The 24,484-nt window shown below is 38.8% G+C and overlaps 1 protein-coding gene across 1 annotated transcript; it reads right to left on the minus strand.

Moving 5' to 3' along the window:
- Positions 1-17,356: 17,356 nt before the first annotated feature.
- LOC306860942 (somatostatin receptor type 1-like) lies at positions 17,357-18,472 on the minus strand (the record flags this gene model as incomplete). Its single annotated transcript, XM_079402969.1, has 1 exon — positions 17,357-18,472. One exon carries the CDS (start codon positions 18,470-18,472, stop codon positions 17,357-17,359), a length of 1,116 nt encoding a protein of 371 aa, XP_079259095.1.
- Positions 18,473-24,484: the final 6,012 nt, after the last annotated feature.

The following is a 24,484-nucleotide window of genomic DNA, read 5'->3' on the forward strand; positions in this document are numbered from 1 at the left end:
CAGATAGCTACAATCGCAGTGCTTTCACTTATCGGCAAAAACACCCAGAGAGTGACACCATGCACTATTTAGTGGAAAAACATCAAATCAATTCCACAATTCGGTGTAAACATTCAAAAGTTAAAGAAACTAAAAAATAACCCAGTAAGAATACATTCATGATTGGCAACAAAAAGTAACTCAAGTAAAGAAATGAACTTACTTCCACAGTATAAAAGCTAATTATAAATTATATAATTATACTATATAATATACCATACCATACCTGAGCAGTATTAAAGACTATGTTCAGAGAAAGCTACTGATGAAGTATCGTCTGATTGAACACAGTCTGAGTATAGAGACGGGCCGACACGAGCAGAGCTGGAGAGCCAGAGAGCTCCGACTGTGTTCTCACTGCACAGAGGGACTCATAGAGGACGAGCTGCACTTCCTTACAGAGTGCAGCAAATATAAACACATCAGAGATGCCTATTTCAGATAAATAGCGTTAGGGTCACCTGAATTCCAGCAAACGAGCAACACAGAGAAACTCTTGTATATATTGGTAGATAAGGAAAAGTGCATCCACCTGGCAGCGCAGTATGTGTACTCCTGCCATCAAATGAGGGACAAAGGCTGAACCCTCTTTACCATTTACAATAACTCTCTGTATTCTTTTAATCTGTTTTTTTTTCAGTTTTTTTCTTCTCTTTTCATTGTGAAGTTGGACCTGTATATGTGTTTATTTTTCCCCCTTTTTTATCAATCTGTATGTTTGTATAATATACTTATTGCTTTGGCAACATTGTGATTAGATTAGATTCAACTTTATTGTCATTGCACATGTAAGGTACAAGGCAACGAAATGCAGTTAGCATCTAACCAGAAGTGCAATAAGCAGAGGTACAGGATATACAGTGCCTACAATATGTTACATATGTACAGAAATATACAGATAAGGCAGTAGTACTATGGACATAATTTACAAGTTTTTAAATACTATCAGTATGATATACAGATGGGTGATATGAACATACTATACAGATGGGTTGTGCAGTAAATGTATGTACAGTAGTACTATGGACATAATTTACAAGTTTTTAAATACTATCAGTATGATATACAGATGGGTGATATGAACATACTATACAGATGGGTTGTGCAGTAAATGTATGTACACTATGAGCAAAAACTATGAAAATAATTACAAATGGATATGAATGAGCTATAAATTAAGATATATAGACACTAGTGCAATGAACATTGAAGTGCATAGAAATAAAAATTTACAGTACATAGTACTCCGTGTAGATTGGTTGTTTTTTTGTTTCGTTTTTTTAATCGATTTAATGATGGGGAGGGGTGAAGAGTTTGTAGTGGTGTGTGAGGGGGGTATCATTGGGCAGAGTTTAGTAGGGAAACAGCTGTAGGGAAAAAGCTGTTCCTGAGTCTGCTTGTCCTTGATCGGAGGCTCCTGAAGCGCCTCCCAGAGGGCAGTAAGTTAAACAGTCTATGGTCAGGGTGAGAGGAGTCCTTAAGAATGCCGCGAGCTCGACGTAAACAGCGTTTTCTCTGGACGTCCTCAATGGCAGGGAGTGGTGTCCCTGTGATGCGTTGGGCGGTTTTCACCACCCTCTGTAGTGCCTTGCGGTCAGCAGCTGAGCAGTTCCCATACCAGACTGTGATGCAGTTGGTCAGGATGCTTTCAATTGCACACCGGTAGAAGTTCCGCTGGATGATTGGAGACAGGTGGTTCTTCTTCAGTGTCCTAAGGAAGAAGAGGCGTTGGTGAGCCTTCTTGACTAGGCTGGATGTGTTGGTGGTCCAGGTCAGGTCCTCCGAGATGTGAGTTCCCAGGAACTTGAAGCTGGAGACACGTTCAACAACCATCCCGTTAATGTGGATGGGGTCATGCGTTCCACTTTTCTTCTTCCTGAAGTCCACAATGAGTTCCTTTGTCTTGCTGGTGTTGAGGAGCAGGCTATTGTCAGTACACCATGCAGCCAGGTGCTGTACCTCCTCCCTGTAGGCAGTCTCATCGTTGTCTCTGATGAGGCCAATCACTGTGGTGTCGTCAGCAAACTTGATGATGGAGTTGGATCCATGCACAGGCCTGCAGTCATGGGTGTAGAGGGAGTAGAGAAATGGGCTCAGCACACAGCCCTGTGGTACGCCGGTGTTGAGTGTGATGGTGGTGGAGCAGGTGAGGCCTGACCTAACATGCTGAGGTTAACATGATATGTTACGCAGTCACATATAATAATGAGCAATAAAGCTCATTTGAATTTAATTTAATTTAATTTAACCCTTTGGGGTCGGCTGTATCGCCGGCGATACGAACTCGGTTTTTTTAAGATAAGTGCAAAAGACGCTAAAAATGCTCTGTTGATTTTGGTCACACAAATAAGCGTTATACATCAATCGAAACTGTTAAGTGTCTACTTTTTTTCAGTACACTCACGATTACAACAAAACTTTGTGGTTTTGGGGAAAAAAGAAAACAAACAGGGTGCGCTCTCTGTCTTCTTCTCCGCGATATGTTTATAGTAACGCGTCACTAAAATGAAGTGTAACTCAGCAAATACTCAACACAGAAACATGAGAGTTATATCTATAGAAAGCCTAAAGTGTCTGCTTTCAACTGAAGTAAGTGTTGCCGAAAACAAATGTTCTGTGATAAAGTAATCCGTATGAAACCGACACGATGTTCAGTCTGTCCAGTCTAACTCATTATTTCTAATGTGATCCCGCCCCCTCGTGTTCACATGTAAATAACCACGTCACGCGCGCGCGCTTGGAGACGCCCAACAACAAACAAACAGTCACGAGACTCTGTTCATCTCTGCTGCTGTTAGTTTCTGGAAGAAGACGCGCTGAGTAAAGGCTGGATTTACCTCAGAATGAGACGAGAGTTCATCCAGAATACATCGATCGATCTGATAAGTAAGTAAATGCTTCTTTTTTGCATTAGTTAGCGTGTTATTGTGACAAACCTGAACACGTTTAGTTGGGTTTTCCCCCAAACGACAACATGATGAATGCTACGCATCTAAGAATGTTTAATGTTCACAAATATATTTAATATAGTCCTAAACAATAACAATTAGTTTCTCAGATATAAAATATCCTTTTTTTAATGGTACAAAGTACATCCTTTTGTAGTTCACAGCATACGTGAGTCTATGGCTGCAGAATCATAACAGCTTCTATAAAATCATACATACTAGACTATATGACTGCAGAATCATAGTTGTTTTTCTCCCAAACTGTAATTCCAGACTACAGTGTTTGAATATGATGGACAATTCATTGTATTTAAATTTCTTACGGCACGATGATGTTTTCATACTCTATATAAAACAATAATATGAGAGTATATTGTAACATGATGAATGCTACGAGTCTAAGTATGTTTACAACATGTTTATTATTAATAGTCTTCTCTGTTCAAAAAATAGATTTAAATAAAGTGCTAAACAATAATACATAGTTTCTCAGATATAAAATATTTTTTATAGTAAAAAATTACATCCTTTTGTGGTTCACAGCATACATGAGTCTGTGGCAGCAGAATCATGACAGCTTCTATAAAATCATGCATACTAGACTATATGACTACAAAATCATAGTTGTTCTTTTTTTTTTTTTTTTCCCAAACTGTTGTTTTCATGCTCTATATAAAATAATAATTAATTAATTTAATCTCTCTCTCTCTCTCTCTCTCTCTCTCACACACACACACACACACACACACACACACACAATCCCTGTCTGAGTAAATAATACATTTTCATTTTGTTTTATTTTTTCATTCCTTTACATAAGGTATATACCAAAAGACAAAATAATTTAATTTACACATATATTTTTTGAAAGTTTATATACATGATATTTAAAACAAAATATAGCATTTTTTATCTTCAATAACTGTTTGCAACCTTTTGTTATATACGGGTTTATACAAATTGGAAAGATTTTAAATGTGCAGAGTAAGGAAACTGAAGAAATCACAGTAGCTTGAGGCTTTTGTCAAGAATCAGCTTTACTGCTTATAACAAACCAGACGCAATTCACAAAAGGCTATTTAGAAATAGTTATAGATGCACAAGAAGGCAACCCATGATATCAGCCAAGGATATGCATATACTTCAACAGGATAATTTATGTAAATTTAGTAATTTTGTCTTATGGAAAATATGTATATAATACTGTATGTGCTACTGTATGTTCAAAAGTTTCATCAAGGCTGTATAAAAAAATATTTATTTTCGTTTAGTTTCTTTTTGCACTCAGAAATAAAAAACTGCAAACTATTATTCATTTTTACAATACACAGCCTTCTTTGCCTCATGCCAAAAAAATATTGAGATGATGTACAAATATCGTACTGTATATTTAGGGGTACAGCAGCTTGTCACTGGGGCTGTACACTCAAAGGGACACCTTTGTACCTTCTTTACCACTAAAGGGTTCATAATAATAGCAAAAGAGTACATATTACTACCTTACTCAAGGGTACTAATATGCACTCTTAAGGGGTAAAGAAGGTACAAAGGTGTCCCTTTGAGGGTACTGCCCCAGTGACAAGGTTCTGTACCCCTTGTAAGGTCCACACATTTGGCCCAAAGAAGGTATCCAATGGTGGTTGAAGGTTTCCTGCGTGTTTGGTCTTTTCAATGCACAAAGTTCTTTAATTTAAGTTAAACTCTAATCTGACTCCATTTTATTATCTAATCTGACTCCATTTTATTATGACCTCGTATTTAGGTTGAAATGCAAATTGATTGTTTGTCTATTCCTAATTAGTATTCTTCTGATATTTGATTATTCTAGTTAGCGCTTGACTTTATATTTACTTTACTCATTCATTCGGTTGCTCATGTTGCTAACAAGGATACAACGTAATCTACTAGAGTCAATAATTACAGAGCAAAACAGAATAAGGTCAAATGTAACACTTTATTATCAGTCAGGTAAATACTGCATGTGTTATGCCAATTACATAGCCAATTCCAAGAGATCAAATCATATCAATAAAAAACATTGAATTCTCAAAGATAAATCTACGAGTAAAAGATGCATACCTGACTTTATAGAAATACATAGTGTGAAGTATCGAGACACATCACACTACGGGCTTCTGGCTACAAAAAATCGCCCCGGTCCTTTTGCAACATTTCCTTAAGTACTCTGACCAAGATAAACATCCCCAGAAATGGAGACAGGAACTAACAATTGGAATTTGCTTTGATCAAGTCGAGTTAACTCCTTTTGGGACAGAAGGTAATTTGCATGAAAGGTACTGGGAACTGACCCACCCTGTTGTGGTCCTTGTGATGTAGTATTTGCAGTTGTAGATGCATTTAGAAAGTCCTTTGTGTACACCAGTCTCAGCAGGTGCATGTAGCTTGAATTCAGCAGGTAGATGAACGGGTTCAGGGTCAGGTTCTGTCTGGTTGAGAACAACCCGTGTGCATAGTTCATTGAATCAATCCAGTCCTTTTATTACTTGAGTCGTTCCATCATGGAGAAACCTCTGTCTCTCCTCACCTACAACATAGAAACACTTTTGGACATTGGAAACCGCTACACTAACCTGTTCCAGGACACTTTATCCAGGAATCCTTCATGGCCTCTGGAGATTCTTTGGAACGCAGAGATGAACAATAACCCCCCGAGGCGACAGATCAAGAAACAGAGCGGGAAACGTGCTGGGATTCGAGATAGACTCCGGAAAAGGGCTCACAGTCCTCCCCTTCCGAGCATTCTGCTAGCAAATGTCCAATCCTTGGAAAATAAGATGGACGATCTTAGAGCCAGGATTAGTTTCCAGCGGGACATAAGGGACTGCAACATCCTATGTTTGTCAGAAACGTGGCTTTCATCCTCGGTCCCGGACACTGCTGTAATACCGAGTGAGAACTTTTCTGTTTTTCGGACGGACAGAACAGCAGAGGCCGGTAAATCCAGGGGCGGAGGAGTGTGTTTCATGATTAACAAGAAATGGTGTGATCCCAGGAATATCTCCATTCTGTCGCGTTCCTGCTCGCCTCTTCTGGAACATCTTTCCATTATTTGCCGCCCATTTTATCTGCCCCGGGAGTTTCCATCGATCATAGTTACTGCTGTGTACATTCCACCACAGGCAGACACCGGCTTGGCTTTGTCTAAACTTCACATTGTGCTCAGCGGCTACATTAACAAACATTCTGACGCTGCCTTTATCATCGTGGGAGACTTTAACAAAGCTAACCTCAGACAGGTCATGCCGAACTTTTATCAACACGTATCCTGTCCAACTAGAGGACCAAACACACTGGATCACTGCTATACTCAGTTCAAGAATGCCTACAAAGCCCGCTCACTACCGGCTTTTGGCAAATCGGACCATGCCGCCATCTTCCTAACACCGGAATACAAACAAAGGCTCGTTCAGGAACCTCCGGTGCAGAGAGTAGTGACGTGCTGGTCCTCCCACTCAGAGGCTATGCTGCATGAGGCTCTTGATGACGTCGACTGGGACATGTTCCGGGCGAGTTCATCTGACGTCAGCGAGTTCACGGATGTAGCATTAAGCTTTGTAAACACGCTAACCGAGCAAGCTACAGAAACAATAACGATAAGGACATTCTCCAAGCAGAAACCGTGGGTGAACAGAACAATCCGTGCTGCGGTTAACACACGCACTGCAGCTTATAATGAGGCTCTTCTGGCCGGGAATATTTACATTTACATTTTACATTTATTAATTTAGCTGACGCTTTTATCCAAAGCGACTTACAATTGCTACATATGTCAGAGGTCGCACGCCTCTGGAGCAACTAGGGGTTAAGTGTCTTGCTCAGGGACACATTGGTGTCTCACAGTGGATTCGAACCCAGGTCTCTCACACCAAAGGCATGTGTCTTATCCACTGCGCCATCACCACCAATATGAGCGAGTACAAAGCATTGTGCTATGCTCTCCGACGCGCAGTAAGAGCCGCCAAACACCGATACAAAGAGAGAATTGAGTCTCATTTCCAGCTCAATGACTCTCGACGGATGTGGCAGGGACTGAGGACCATCTGTGCCTTTGGAAACAAACCCTCCACGGAGGTGAGAGCAGATCCGTTGCTGGCCGATGAGTTAAACATCTTCTACGGCCGCTTCGATTGTAACGGCGGCGGCGCGTCTCTGCCGTCCAGCGCGTCAGGAAGCAGCAGGCAGAGCAGCGATAATCCTGTAATCACCGTGTCGGAGGATGATGTTCGGAGGGCGCTAAAGAAAGTGAATGTCAGGAAAGCAGCCGGACCTGATGGGATAACCGGCCGTGTTCTGAGGTCCTGTGCCGCTCAGCTCTCTGGTTTGTTCACGTCTATCTTTAATGAGTCCCTTGCTACCTCCGTGGTTCCCACCTCATTCAAAACATCTGTCATTATCCCTGTGCCAAAGAACAATAAACCCTCTTGCCTGAATGACTATCGCCCAGTTGCCCTCACATCTATAGTCATGAAGGTTTTTGAGAGACTTGTAAAGAGCCACATCTGCTCCTCCATCTCTGATACTTTGGGCCCTCTTCAGTTTGCCTATCGCCCCAATAGATCTATGGACGATGCCATCTCTCACGTCCTCCACTCTTCCCTCACACACTTAGACAGCAACAATGGGAATTATGTAAGGCTGCTATTCATTGATTATAGCTCAACTTTCAACACTATAGTCCACATCAAGCTGGCATCTAAACTCACAGACCTCGGCCTAAACTCCTCACTCTGTGACTGGATTCAAGACTTCCTCACCGGCAGACCTCAAGTGGTGAAAGTTGGCCAGTTCACCTCAAACTCCATCACCCTGAACGTAGGAGCCCCACAGGGCTGTGTCCTGAGTCCCCTGCTTTATTCTCTCTACACGCATGACTGCGTGTCCTCTCACAGCTCCACATCTATTGTCAAATTCGCTGATGATACTGTGGTTCTGGGCAACAACAATGAGACCGCATACTTGGATGAGGTAGTAGAGAGACTCACATCATGGTGCCAGGACAACTGTCTCTCTCTGAATGTGAGCAAAACTAAAGAGCTGATCATGGACTTTAGGAAGCGACAGCAGCAGCCCTACACTTCTCTTATGATCAGTGTGACCCCTGTGGAGAGGGTGAGTAGCTTCAAGTATCTCGGTGTAAACATCTCCGAGAACCTGACTTGGACTACACACATCCAAACACAGGTTAAGAAAGCCAGGCAAAGACTGTACCATCTGCGACAGCTGAGGAAATTCAGGGTCTCACCAGCAATCCTGAAAACTTTCTATTCAGGGACCATAGAAAGTGTATTGACTCAGTGCATCTCAGTGTGGTATGGAAACAGCTCAAATCAGGACTGCAAAGCACTACAGAGAGTTGTGTGCTTAGCTGAGCGCATCTCAGGGTCTGCTCTCCCCTCTATGCAGGACATCTACCTCAAATGCTGCAAAAATAGAGCTGTCAAAATCATCAAGGACTCTAATCACCCTTGGAACCGTCTATTCACTTTGCTTCCATCTGGTAAGCGCTTCCGTAGCCTGATGGCAAAGACTGAGAGACTTAGGAGGACCTTCTTCCCCCAGGCCATCAGGCTCCTAAACTCTAACTCTGTGTTATGACATCACATGACTCCTTGTAAATATCACCATATCAATAGCTATTCATAATTTTTTCTACCTCATATTGCTGCTATTTAAATACCCTGTACAACTTTTTGCACATTCTTTTTGCACATTCCTCTTATCACTATTTAAGTCAACAACATACTGACCTGCACATTTATATTTATATTTTTTTAGCTTTTATTTTATTTTATTATCTTATTTTTTCTACTTTTCTTTTTCTTAATATTTGTATACTTTATAATTGCACTGTCCTTGGAGCAGACCTGACCTACATTTCACTGCTGTTTATACTCTGTATAATTGTGTATGTGACAAATAAAAAAAAAAAAATCTTAAATCTCTAGTGACACCGTCCCTAGGACTTTCTTGCCTCTTTTGTTGAATCTTGTCACCTCCAATTGTGCAGATTTCTGGGCAGACTCCAACAGGTGAAGGGTTCTCGCTGGTTACACACTGCTTTGTGTGAGACACTTAAACAGCATCTTAATGGCTCAACGATTGAACAATGATGTCATTGAAAATGGGAAGAAAGCTGTGAGATTTGGCACAAGAATATATAACAAAGCAAAAAAAAAAAACATAAGGTAGGTTCATGTCCACAAGTGCGAATGGTACATTGGGTCTCTGGTGTCATTTGAGGTCTTATGTCATAAGGTGGTCCCATTTTAAAACAGCCAGTTCCTCACTACCACTCTGATAGGTTTTGATGGTAGTGGAATTAAAGAATGCTTGGTCTGAGTGGCTTAAATGAAAAGTAAAGTAGCAAAAAGTCAGTGTAATTTACATTTATAAAGATGCTATGCATCGTTAAAACATATGACAATAATAATAAATATTCAATCCCAATTACAAAGGTACAGACATATATAATTCTCCAATGCAATCACCTAAGATTTCAAGGTAGTTATCTAAAGTGTGCTTAGGTTTTTATACAAGAATGGAGATCCTGGATCCTTTAGTGTATGTGTTTGTGTGTGTGTGTGCATGTTTATGTGGTTTATGAGGACACAAATTTGTATAATGACAGAGGTATTACAATATGAAGGTGGTTTATGAGGACACTGCCTATGTCCCCGTAATTCAAAAGGCTTAAAAAACATACTAAATGGTGTTTTTTTGAAAATCTAAAAATGCACAAAGTCTCCTGTGAGGGCTAAGTTTAGGTGTAGGGTTGGTGTAGGGCAATAGCACACACAGTTTGTTCAGTATAAAAACCATTACGCCTATGGAGAGTCCCACAAAAAAAATAAACCACAAAAACCAACATGTGTGTGTGTGTGTGTGTGTGTGTGTGTGTGTGTGTGTGTGTGTGTGTGTGTGTGTGTGTGTACATCATGCAAGCTACGTTATATTCGATGGCATAGTCAAGTTGTACATTTTGTAGCTGATCAACAGAAGTGCCCGCACTTCATATTTTATGATTTTGATAAAGTTTCTGTTATTAGTGATCTGTTGGGAAACCAGCGGGCCCTCTGGTTTGCCAAAACATCCCAATAACAATCAGAAAGTTTAAATCTTTTGAATTTTCATGGCAGATTTGACTCTGCGTTCAGAATTATACATCATCGATTTGTGACAGTAGCTATGAAAATGTATTATGTTGTCCATGAGTTGGCAGATGGTTGTAAAAGACAACTATTATGTGTGTCTTTCTGAGACAGCCATCATGGGATTAACTATGTCCTTAGTGTGAGAATCTATGTAGTTCTGTCAGTGTGAAGATGGACAATAGATCTTTAGTGGGGTACCACGTTTGGAATCTAAGCCATCATTGTCTTCTGTGATGTGTAGTGTTCAGACTGGACAATCTATGCGATGGTGGAAGTTTGTGTTCTGTGCTCATGTCTGGGAGATGGGTGGTGTCTAATCTATCAGAAATTGAGTTCCGGTGCTAATCCGGAAGGCCATGCGGATATTTGTGTGGTAACTATTGTGAGGTGTGACTGGCCTCTTGAAGTGTCATTGCACCCATCTCCCGCAATTTCAGGTTATATTCTAACAATTCCGCTGTCCTGGCTTGATGTAGCTGGAATCAGGTGCCTTCCTGGTATCACACTTTCAAGGAATTGCAGTGGTCAATCTGAAACAGAAACAAATACTGAGAGAACCACAGTTAATTTTGAGTATTTTTCACCTCCCTTTCATTATTTTTCTAGCAAATTTAGAAGATCAGGTGGTGTTATGTGGCTGCATTTAACTGTGGAATATTAATGTTAATCAGTCCTTCTGGTCAGATAAAAATTTTGGTTGGGGCTACCCAGCGAAGAGTGAATTGGTTTGCTATTGCTTGTGCAACACTATTAAAATGAAAACGCTACTCCTCCCTCTTGGCACTGGGTAGCATATCAATCTGCAACAAGATCTAAGTTGTCACAAATAGAATTTACATGTTAATTCATTTAAATATGGAAAGGTGTTGAGGAGCTGGGCAGGTTCAGATCTGATGCAATGCACAATCACTGTGTTTATGTTTCAAAGGACTATTTATTTCATTTAGTCTTGCTGATCATTTTCATTGTTAAGACAATTGTGAAATCATTCTGTGGCCACATGTCAATTCTATGCTCCTGTATCTGGTTTAACTGCAGTTATATGGAAAATAGCACAGTGTACCACTCGAGACAAACAAATTCAACATAGACACACACATGTAACTTAAAATTGCTATGCAATTCCAGTATTACAGTTATTCTAATTTCACACAAGACACATGGTCTAGTATGTATGTAGCATCTACAACCTTAAACCTAAGTGCTTCTTACACTTACAGTAAAGCAGTCATGTGTTTTATAAAGAATAAACTCAACTAATCTATGTGCACATATAGTAGCACAAACAACTATAATGTGTGTAATATGTGCACATTGTGTTTAGCACATTTACAAGTTTGAAAATACAAACAGGATCATTGAAATTGGGATGTTTACATATTAAAGTCATCGCTATTAAGCTGCTAACCCACTAGCAAGTGAAGTCAGTATCTGGAGGCCTTGCATGAGCAATGCAGTTAACTCACTAAGAGTTTTACCTGAGAATGACTTGTTACATGTAAACAATTGATTTTTGCCTTTAGAAAGTGATATTCTATGTTTCAGAAAATAATGTCGAGGTCTACCCCTTCCCAGTGACCAACATTTTTCCTCTGTATGGCCTGTTTTGAGACGGGAACTACAAAACCTGCTGTCTTCACCATATGATTGTCTGCTGTGTTCTCCTGGAGTTTGAAGTTTTTCATTACTTCCTAATGCTTTCTTTACACCATGCATTCTGGCACATGACTCTGTGCTATTATGGTGCTGCATCACCTTAAGAACTGAAACTGGCAAGCTATCTTGGGCAGTGGCACATGCTTTCTCTGAACTAAAAGTTCTAGAGTCATCACAGCAAGTCACCTCTTCCAAGAGGTGGACATTTTCAGCCCCATTTCTGTTAGAATTCCCTTCTGTTAACCCCTGTGCAGATGCAATATTGAGGGCCTTTGATTTCCATCTGTTTTCTATCCTTGAACCCCAATCTACTATCGTTCTTTGGTCCGCCCACTGATCCAACGACGGCAGCCAATGGCACGGCAGAACGGTCCTTGCGTGATACTGTCTTTCCTTTTATGCATCACAATAACAATAAAATAAATACACTTTATCATAGGTATTACCTCCTTAATTCATCTGACTCGAAAAATGAACAGGTTTGTAAAAGGTACTGGTTAGTAAATTTCAATGAATGTTCGATCATTCTATTTGATTAACTCTTACTTTATATTTACTCATTCATTAGGAATCTATGTTGCTCAAGGTGTATCACGCCGGCCGATGTACGTGTACCCCATAATCACAAACTCAGTGATGTCAGTCTATTCATTAGTCAGAGGTTATGGCTAATACTATTTAATAGGTTGCCTATGCTCACCATTCTTTTAATAGTAGTTATGTTTAGCCCCCTACAGTCACCTATGTACAACTTAGTTAAAGCACAAACAATAATCAGAAGTTATGCTAGTACTATTTTGTCTAGCCCCCAATAGTTATATAACTACGTACAACTTAATTAAAACTGAGACAGTAACCAGCGGTTATGACCAGTATTATAACTAGCCCCCCATAGTTAACGCAACTGAGTACAACTTAACTAAAGTCAAACACTTAGTTACCCTAGACGCGGATTTGCAGAGACATACATCTTCACCTAATTTACTTGAGAAAATAATTTCAGAGTAATCAGAATAAATTCAAACATAACATATTACTCAGGTAATCAAGATAATACTTTAAAGTTCAATTTAAACAGACACAAATTGATCAATCATACAAAACATTCAATAATACTGAAAGGAGAGAAATATTACCTGAGAACAAAAGGCTACACACAGCAAGTATGTGGGAGATCTGTCTACAGATTCCTTGAGCTCTTTGTCACTCTCCCTTAAATATCCAGAAGAACCCCAAAGTTACCAAATGGTGACTTCTGGGGGGTTCGAGTAAATAACTTTGATTTCTGCGGGGGGCTGCACTTCATTTACATACAGGAGGTCATTTGTATGAAAGGGAGTATTTGGTTATCAATATTCAAGGCTATTACTGTTAAGAGAATGAGACCCCTTTACCAGACACACAGGTGCCTTTCAAATGACATCAAACATGCATTGCTATAAACTCTAATTAAGAAAGATGGATTTTTGTGATCTCTGTAGTCCTGTATTTAAATGGAAATGAGGTGAGAGAGGGGGGGAGTGAGTAGAGGAAGTGGAGGGTCATGTATAAGGTGCGGAACTTTTGTCTCTCTTAGTTGGGTGTGTTGTCTTAGGCTTGCGAGAAGGAGTTCAGGTGTTGGTTCTCGTAAGGGTTCTTTGTCTTTTCAGACTGTGGTCTCTTCCAGACAAATGGCATCAATAATCTTACACCCTAAAGCTACAATACTGTATATGCACATTTTTTTCTGACAGTGTGAAAGAGAGTTTCAGTAACAGAACTTTATGCCCTATATTTCTACCAAATGGATTTGGCATGAGGCAAAGAAGGCTGTGTATTGTAAAAATGAATAATAGTTTGCAGTTTCTCAACACATGAATCATTTATGTTGATTTTATAAATTCACCTTAATAAAAGTAGTTCAGCAATGCAATCTCCCAGAAACTTTTATTTGAAGCAAAGTTTTGTAAAAGTGAACACCTTGTTAAAGTTTGATAGAGGTTGGTCTCAGAGGTTTTACTGACATGGAAATCGAATAAGGAAAATTTAAACAACGCAGTGAGTTATAATCCGAGCACTATGTGAAAAAGTGTTTACTGCACATTTGGAGTTTTCTGTTTATTAGCTATGTTCAGGATGCCATACTACTCTGATTATATCTGCAGTTTATACTATATATTTTGTGCACAGTATTTTTGCATGCATAGAATACACAGATAACCTGCTTACTCTGCTGTTCAAAGGTGTGGGATCTGTAAGATTTAAAAAATAATAACAAGACTTTTATTCAGCAAAAATGTGGTTCTTTTGAACGTTCTGTTTATGAAAATGAATCCTGAAAAATGTATCATGGTTTGCATAAAAAATATTTAAGAAATATTGGCTTCTGAAAATTCAGCTTTGCCTTCACAGGAATGTATGTAGTAAACTATTTTAAACAGCAAATGTTGTCCAGTAGACAATGTTTGAATGGAAGAAACTCAGTCATTGTGAGATGTTCGCATATGGTTATTGTCATCTAATAAATAGTAACATGAACTGAATAAATAGATTTTTCTAAATAACAGTTGTCTCCCTGTGTCTCCCTGGACACAGGGAGACAACGGGACGGAGAACAGGAGGTAAGTATAACAGGTAAAGGATTGGCGGTAATACTCATCGAGTTAGGCTTGCGGGAATGGAGTCCACGTTGGATCAACGAGATCGGACCCTGAGTGACTGGAGGTGTGTGCTTTTATGTGATCCTGATGACGGTGGTGATAAGGAGCAGGTGCGCATGATTAGTAAAAAGGTGCAGGTGAAAGTGATCGTAATGACGGTGGAGACGGGCCATTCTGTGACAAATAAATACTTGCTATTATTGTCTTTCCATTCTTCTCTCTCCCTTCCCCCTTCTCTCTCTCGCTCTCTCCCAGATGTCTCCAGTATTTATTCACTCATGTGGCCATGTGTCCTTATTTCTGTCTTTGTTGATACTGACAGTAATATTAACACTGTGATTTGAGTCACCTGCAGTAGATGATTTCAAATGATGTGGGTTCTTTAATCTTTAGTTAATCTTTCGGCTGTGAAGGTCAGTTCAGTGTTTAGTGTATTTAAATGTGCTTATGAAACATAATGGCTAAAGCAGGGGGCAGTAAAGCATGCATGTGTTTCTACTCATAGAGGTTCATTTGGGAGCAGTCTTTTCTGACTGATGCTGTAGTATAGTGAACAGATAGCTGACTTCAATTTTAAGAATGCTAGTTTAATGTTTTGTGCTTTAGTGCATGAATAGCTTGTTTGCATTAAAAGTTAACATTGAAACTTGTATATATATCTGGAACTCAATGCACTTGGCTGCATCACCACACATGCTAAAGAAGTAGTTATGAGTCACTGCATGCAACTTGATAGGACTTCAAATTGATGTTGCAAGTTCAAATGCACATTCTTTGTAGGCGAAAATGTGCACACATAATTGTGGAGCATGCGGACACAAAAATATATGCTTATTCCTCCATATTCTCATCATCATGAAAACAATGCATGTTCTGACGTGTTCTTTATTTGAGTTTTCTGCTTTTGTGTGATTTATTCATTTGTTTGTGGCTGGCCTGATTTATTGGCTGAACACATGGTAAAGTATGAAACCTGCATATCCACTTCTACTTTAAGTCTCTTCATGAAATGTTCTTATGGTCAAGCTGTGTCAATTTCTTGCTAGTTAGAGGCAGTTTTGTCTGTCAAGAAATAAAAATGAATCATGTCATTAAACAGAATCAGCTGTTTTTGCTGGATTCAGAGTTTCTGTTTTTTTGTGTGGCAGCAACTCTTCCATACTGAAAGAAGAGTTAATGCATTGCACAAACGTGTGTCATAAGGTTAAGGGAAAGGAATGGGCAAATTTCCACATCTGTGTCATTTCAGCTGTTATTAGTCTGAAACCAATCCATGGCAATGAATTGGTTGAGCAGATGGAGAGCCTCAAAGTGATTGAGAATGATGCAACAAGCACAGATAACAGTGGTTTTAGTCAGTGGCTTGAAAGCTGGCAGACTTTCAAGCCACTGCTTCCTCCTGTCTGAAACTTAAGGATCTGTCTGTGTCAAGTTCAAGTGAATTTAATTACGATTCCAGTGAGCACCTTGTTCACGATGCAGCTGCAGCTGAAAAAATTCTTCACTATGCAATAGCACTGCTCCAGACAAATAGCAGACGCCTGACCAGATTCACTCAACTTTTATTGTCTTTGTTAATTTACTTTAAAATATCAACAATTTGGACCCACAACACAGTTTCAAAGCAGGGTAAACTAAGTAAAATTTGGGCATTGACTTGTGCAAATCATTTGACTCACAAACATGAAGTAAATAATGATTTAAGCAAAAACAAATGGAATATTTTGTTATGGTGATATTGTGCATTCAGAAGTACACAGAATTAGAATCCACAAACTAATCATAGAACCATTTAAACATATGTTTCATATAAACATTAATCCACAATTAATCTACAATTAACATTATTACATAAAGATCACAAATTTAACAGTATGGGGGATATTGGTTGTTCATAATGAGGTCTTGCTGGCCAATCTTCACCACATAAATAGAGTTTTGATGGAAATTCAGTAGTATTTAAAGGCAAACTGAAACATAACACATCCTTCTTCTCTCATTACTTCATGCTGAGTACCAAACATTCTGACCTTTGGTGACCTTTTTCTTACTATTAAGTTGCAGTCACATGTCACAAATAGTCAATAGTATAGGAATGCATGAAACATCACTCGTGTAGAGGTCACTTTCAAACCAAGCAGCTTTCTGTTGGTCAACACAGAGAATTTCTGTCTTACGATCTCTACGTGAGGAAACGTGAGTGGATTTTGAGCATGAAATTTTGCTCAACCACACTTTCATAAGGAGTAAATTTATGTATCCTAATTACAATATCATGTTGTTTGATTGACGTTAACCATTCCCTTAAGTACATTTGAATTAAAACAATGTCTTCACATCTATTAGAAATGAAAGATATTTAAAGATTCAACAAACATTTTGGTTGTTATCTATACAGATGCACTGGACTGCCTCGTCTCTTTAGATACCTATATTTGATATCTGAATATGTAAGACAAGAAATGTATGAGTTGCCATGTTCATGAAATGTTGGGGAACTGTAACAATTTTAACTTAATGTAAATGAAATTATTCTATTTGAAAAATTTAGTCATTTAAAAAGTAATTGTGCATACAACTGCTCAGGGCTGTGTTTCCCAAAAGCATCGCAAGCCTAAGTTAATCGTAGCTCCATTGGTTTCAATGGGTCTATAATGTACTTAAGCTTACGATGCTTTTGGGAAATGCTGCCCAGAATGGTCTACCTCTGTGTTAATTTTTCTTAAAAATCAATGCTAAGAGCTTTTAGCCAATGTAACGATCATTTGCCAAATGGTACTGCACTTCATGTCTCAATGAATGATATGATTAAGGGGTAGTTCACCCAAAATGAAAGAAATAACGATTTTCGTTTTTGAGTCAACTATCCCTTTAAACTCTAACACTCTCACTGAATACCCTATCACAGAGTGGTTGTACGAGAGGTACAGGTTCCATTACGAAACACCATGTCGGAGGCCAAGCACTCTTTCGGAAAGTCCGGTGGGCCGCATGTGGTCTGACGCCGCAGGGCCACAGCACAGTAGTCCACCTGCTCAGCATCCAGTCCGTTCTCCAGCCAACGAAAGCAAATGATACGCTGAAACGAGCGGCGGAAGTTGTCCGACACGAATCCATAGAGAATGGGGTTGGCGCTGCTGTTAGCGTAGCTTAGAATGACAAATAGCTGTGTCACCATGGGGTCCAGCGGCTTGCGGAACACGCTAATCAGCTGCACAATATAAAACGGCATCCAGCAGAGCACGAAAACAGCGACCACCAGCAGCACCATGCGTGTGATCTTCTTTTCAGAGCGCCGCCGCTGCAGCCAGCCCGCTTTCAGACCCACCGCTCGCATTCGCACTACAATCAAGCAGTAGCACAGACAGATGGCAGCCACGGGGAGCAAAAAACCAAGTAGGAACGTGTAGACCACAAACGCTTCTGACCACGAGGACTCAGGCCATAGAAAGTTGCAGTCCACTCCTCCGTCCTGTGCCGGAACTGTGTCCGCGAAGACGATGATGGGCAGAATTACAAGCAGCGAAAGTCCCCACACACAAACGTTGACCACTTTGGCAACGGTTGGGCGACGGTAGCGAGCCGCTTTGATTGGGTGCACTACTGCAATGTAGCGGTCCACGCTCAGCACGGTCAGGCAGAAGATGCTCGTGAACATGTTGATGCCGTCCACGCTAAGAACCAAACGACACATGAGCGAGCCAAACGGCCAGTGATGCACCGCGGCTGAGGTCGCCAGGAAGGGGACGCTCAACATGAAGAGTTCATCCGCAATGGCGAGATTGAGAATGTAGATGTTGGTGGCTGTCTTCATCTTGGCGTACTTGAGGATGACGTAGATGACCATGGCATTTCCTGTGATGCCGACGCAGCAGACCAGTGCATAGATGGAGGGGATGATGATCTTGCTGGCATCGGGTTCAGGTTCGTAATACTCATAGTCGCCAGTAGAGTTGAAAGGCAGACCGGTTGAGTACACAAAGCTCTCGCTGCCGTTATATCCAGCAAGCTCTGCCATTTTTTGTTGTATTGACTTTGTTTTGGGTACTTTTCTAAATGTGATTTCCAAAAGTCACTCAATGTCTTAATGTTGCTCTAAAGTTAGACATTCTCAAATGGTCACAAGTGTTGTTTTTCTCCTTGAAGTGTCCTTGAAATTGTTTGCACCAAACCAATAGGCAGGTCCTTGTGACCAACTCATGTCACATGGGTCTCATCTCCATCTCCTAAGAGACTCCAGTTCCTTCAGAACCCGGAGATAATAAGCAGAAAAATTGAAATGCGAAGGCAGAATTGTTGCATCTGCAGAATTCTAAGTATGGGCATTCCTCTTCGATTCCTAAGCAAACCTGTGCTCGTCTATGAGAGTGTGCAGCTGTTGAGGGGCATGGCTCGCTGACCATCATTCAACTTCTCATTCTTGGCAGAGAGAAGGCATTCCAGCTCATTTAAAAGAAATTGAGTCTGTGAATCGAAGTATTACGACGTCACTCTCCATGTGCTCTTGCCGCAAGAACAGCCTCCCAGTGGACAACATGATCCACAGCATATTGTTAAATAAAGATTAGTTCAGCTGGAGTTGAAGCGGTAGCTATCAAACAGAGAGATGGCTAGAGGAGTTTAGGTTAAATATATTTAGTTTGCTTTGTTTTGCTGGTCTTCCTTTGTTCCTTTGTTCCAGGTGTCGTTAAGGTCTATAAAAAATAATAATAATAAAAACATGTTAGTTAAAGGCACTGATGGCAATCATAAGGTTGAAGGGGTGTCTGTTTACTGCAAAAAAAGTGAAAATATCTAAACATCCTTAACCCTCATGTGTTTCATTTGGACCTGGGGAGTATTTTCTTTTTCCCAAAAAATTCTAGTTAATGTTATCGCATTGGACAGAGTATAACAACTTACTAAACTTTTTTTTTTAGGGATTTTCTAAAAAAGCTTGTTACACTTGTGGCATTCCCAATCAAAAATTACCAGCCTACAAAAAAATGTTATGCAATATTATCACCAAATATTGGATTTAATATTTTTATCAACTTGTTTTCTTTAAATTAGCACAGGTTTTGTTGTTCTTTATGGCACTGATTAATCGTCGGCTCCATTGAACTGAGCTTATGAACCTCAGAGTTTGAGTGAATATTGCTTAAATTATCCAAAATAATGCTTTTTTAACTCAAAAACCAAGGTGCATAAAAATATTGAATCCAAGATTTGGTGATAATATGTCAATGACAGATTTATAAGCAATTTACATTGTTGACCCTTTTTTACCTTTGGGTAAAGAATTTTCAACACAGCACAAAGGTGTTTTTTTTTTTTTTTTTTTTCAAATAATTAAAGTTTATTTATTTTTGCTCAATTGGTTTAGAGTTCATTCACCAAATTTTTGTATTCTGCATTCCAATATGCCATTCTCCTGAGAAACGTTGACATTTTGTGAGGTTTATGACTATAGTAAATGACTAATTCTTTACTACAAATTGCTAATAATTCTTGATAGTGATTCATTTAAGCATAAACCTCACAAAATGTCAAAGTTTCTCAGGAGAACGGCATATTGGGATCACTATCAAGAATAATTTGCAATTTGTAGTAAATAATTAGTCATTTACTATAGTCATTTATCTTATTTAAAGAATGTTTCAGCTTTTTTAATGGAAAAGCTGGAATTACTAATTGAGAAAATTAATCCCTGTCTGAGTGTGTGTGTCTGCATATCTATTTGCCCTGGATATAAAATGGATTCAGAGATTAGAAGTGAGATATATTTGTCATCCGTGTCATTGTGGATGCATGAGCATGTGCGAGTGTGTCCGAAAGCTCTCTCAGCCACCCCCCTCTTCAATTAGAAGACATGAAAACACAGAGACACCTTTGACTTCAATCTGTTTGCTCACAAAGAGCAAACATCCTGCTGTAGGACTAGACCATGGTGATGCCAACTAAATGAGAAAGTAATGAAAAGGAGAGGACAAAAAACACTAACCCCTGCACCTCCTTACAGCTCAAGATGACAAGCTAGTGCCCCTGATCATCCAAAAGGCAAATGCAATGTTAGGCACAAATCTGGTAAGCTAATAACACGAATGGCTTAAAGGAAAGAAAACAATACTGTAAGCAGAATTTTGAACACAGGCGCCCAGATAATAAATAAAGCTGCTCCTCTCCCCTGCCATTAAATTTTACAGTTTCAAGCAGAGAGAGATAAAGACCTCTGTTTGGAAAGATGGAACATTTTGCTAAAACTAGATAAGTCCAAGCGCCCAGTTGTGTTATTGCTAATAACAATCACTATGTTGTGTTTTTCCTGGGGACTTTTTGAAGCCATTTTTAAACCAAAATGGTTTTAAATTGTACCTGTATTTATAGCCCAAATGTATTTTCTTTTATGAAAATGACCACCCAGGTAATATCCTCAAATAAAAAAGGCCCCGATTCTCTGCTTTCAATACTTTTCTGCTTTGAATGTTAGATCAAAAAATCAATTAACACAACATTGAGACTGTTACTGAAGTAAATTGATTCTGGATAATGACACTATTGTCTTCTGTAGAGCTGCCTTTGAAATTATTTCCTAATTAATGAATTTTGGGACATTGACACTGTTATTAAACTGAATTTAATCAACACTGAGCCAAATAATGACACTATTGTCTTCTATAGAGCTGCATTATAGCTAAATTTAATGTTTTATAATTAATGTTGCATAGTTTTTCTGTTTGTTACTGTGAAGCTGCTTGCAATCTACGTTTTGTACACGCTGTATAAATAAATGTGACTTGTCTTTTGTTTAATATTTTTCAGGTGAAAGGACTCCAAAAGCTTAATTCCTATATTTTTCATCATAGCTGTTCCCTGTTTACAGTGAAATGGTTCTTAAATAAATATTATCAGTTTAAAAATTCTGTGCTTTAATGATACATACTTAACCTTGATGTATCGAATGGAGGAGAAAGGGAAATTACATTATCTACAAAGCATTTCAAAGCCCTCTCACCCGGTAAATAGTGCGTTCACTATTGTAATCTCCATAAGGACACCTGCTGATGCCAAAGCAAAAGCCTTTTAATGACGCAATAGGCATTTCTTGTCTGTCTGTGATGTGCTCTTCTGCTCATATAGGAGAAGCAATGCTAGAAGGTTTAAAGAAGCATGGGATGGAATAGAAATGAGGATGATACTAAAAAGCAAGGAGAATGAAAGAACGATTGAAAAGGAAAGTGAAGCGAGTGAAAGAGAAGAGAAAATAGTGACATGGGAAATGAACTTTGAAAAGATACACAAAAAGTGAGAACCAGCAGGAGCACATACACAGTGGGATAAAAAAGAAAGGATTGTGAAAGAGGAGCAGGTCACAGGTGGACCGACTCACACATACAACCGAGAGTGAGTTAAGACATGCTGGAGGAGCTCATGATGAAAGACAGAGACAAAGATCAAGGGAGTGAAAAAGATGGAAAAAGAATAAGTGAGAATGAGTTCACAGTGGAGAGGAAAACTGTTCTCATCACTGTTCTCTGACATTTTCCTCCAGCTCCAGAGTTTCTGTCCTCTCTCTCTGTCTCTGTCTCTCTCTCTCTCTCTCTCTCAGGTCACAGTAATGTTTCAAATAGTGGCACAAGTTAGTAATGTCGCTTGAAGAAGAGGTATGTGAAAATTGGGTGTAGCTGGTCAATGACAAATAAGGATGTCTGAGATGATGAACAGGAGAAATCCTTCATAAATCTATTTTAACAGAGCAAAGTTTTTAGAAATGCAATTTTCACATCAATGTTTTTGCCCCCCCAGAAACACATTTATAGCTACCATTTTTGTGATGTAGCCATCAAGTAGAGATCTTGATCCTTACGCTTTGAATACATTGTACATCTTATTTAAATTTGTATCTCATCTTATATACATAGATACAGAGCTGGGTAGAAACTAATTACATGTAATTTGGATTACGTAATCAGGTTCCACAAATTAAGTACTTGTAATAACATTTTTAAATACTCATAATCAGACTACAGTTATTTTTTTATGGATTACTTGATTTACATATTATTTGCACAATATCAATAATTTTTCAGTAATCATCTACTGATGAACACATTCATTTTTATTTGAATTATCACTCAGTAGGTACCATGTATTACTTTTGAAGGCGTTTGTCTTTCAAACATATTAAAATGCACAAATAAATTACAAATTCACCAACTTTTTTGTCATCTGATCTTCTTTCACCTAATATATTTTTATTTTAAATTTTAAAATAAATATTTTTTAATTATAAAGTATCACATTTGCATGTTCATGGTAGATTACGTTACTAACTACAATTTTTGTCATGTAATTTGGAAAAAGTAATGGATTACGATTTGTAAGTAATCTACCCAGCTCTCTCTCTCTCTCTCTCTCTCTCTCTCTCTCTCTCTCTCTATATATATATATATATATATATATATATACAACACATACACTCATGTCCAAAAATATCGGCACCCTTGGTAAATATGATCAAAGAAGGCTGTGAAAATTAATCTGCATTGTTAATCCTTTTGATCTTTTATTTAAAGAATTCACAAAAATCGAATCTTTCATTGGATAATAAGAATTTAAAATGGGGGGAAATATCATTATGAAATAAATGTTTTTGGCAACCGTGTGGTTACCAAAAGTCTTCAAAATACTTTTTTTTGTGTTTAACAGAAGAAAGAAACTCATACATGTTTGGAACAACTTGAGGGTGAGTAAATGATGACCGAATGTTCATTTTTGGTTCATTTGTGGTTACTTTCCTAAAATAAATATTTTGCTGTTTGCTAACTTCATTTAAACTTTTTTTCTGAAGGAAATGTGACTTCTGCTTGTCTATTGTCACAATACTAGTGTTGTGGGTGGTTACCAAGGTATTTCTATGAGGTTGTTATCATGTTTTGGATGGTTTCTATGTGATAAGATGGGTGTTTCTGCGTGGTTGCTAAGTGAGTGTTTACTGATGGAAGCCAAAAGAGCCCTCCATCAATCTTTACTCTCAGAAAAAAAAAAAGGTATAAAGCTATCACTGGGGCAGCGCTAATATGTACCCCAAATAAGGTACAAAAATGCACCTTTTGAAAGGGTACTGCATCAGTCACTATTTTGTACCTTTTTTCCTGAGAGTGTAGGACATTCTTGGTCCTAGATATGGCTGGTATGTCTCCATATAAATCTATAAAATCTTCTAAAAAAATTATTGCTTGTGAAAGCATTAGTACGTGAGTTTTCATGTGCATATTTATAATGATGCTTGAAGCCAACATTTTCCCACACCCCATTTTTGGACATTTTTCTTTGGTAAAATACTGTCGTTGCTTCTTTTCTTCTCTGAGGTCATGTGTTGTAATGTTAAGCTATTACTTTTTGTCTTTTGAAATTTTAATGTAATTTCCACATGCCATTAATAACGCAAAGGTTTGCACGGCACCAGTTGACCATCGCAGAATCAGTCAGAAAACGCGAGCCGCAGCGGAGGATATTAAACGAGCTCGTCCCTGCATCTGTACTCATGTCACGTCTCCGTACAGTGCCTCACACCACTCTACTCTTGTACTGGCTGTGGGAGGGAGGGTATTTTATTTAGTGAGTGTGCAGCTACAAAAAAAAAATGAACGTGAACGTGATCGATGAAACCGCATTCTGATGTGCATTTAAATAGAGCGTTTAAGAAAACTTCCTAGCAAACACACAGACTCCACCTTGTGGCAACATCAAGAGGTCTGAACTGGATTACAAGAGTGATTCAGTTTTGCAAAATTGCTGTTGACTCTTTTATTGACATAGAGTGAAACTATCACTACATAATATTGTTTTTGATATTGTAGGATCGATCAATGAAGATCAGACTGAATGCATGTTACTTTCGGATTTTATTTTCACAGAGCATTGAACTATATGATTTGCAATATTTAATTTTATTTTCTGTCACTTGTAATTTGCTGGTTGATTTATATGCACATTGATTGTAAAGTGCATGGCCTTGGGGACTGACAATGTGCTGTCTGTCTGTCTA

Source organism: Barbus barbus (assembly GCF_936440315.1).
Source record: "Barbus barbus genome assembly, chromosome: 1".
Lineage (NCBI taxonomy): Eukaryota > Metazoa > Chordata > Actinopteri > Cypriniformes > Cyprinidae > Barbus > Barbus barbus.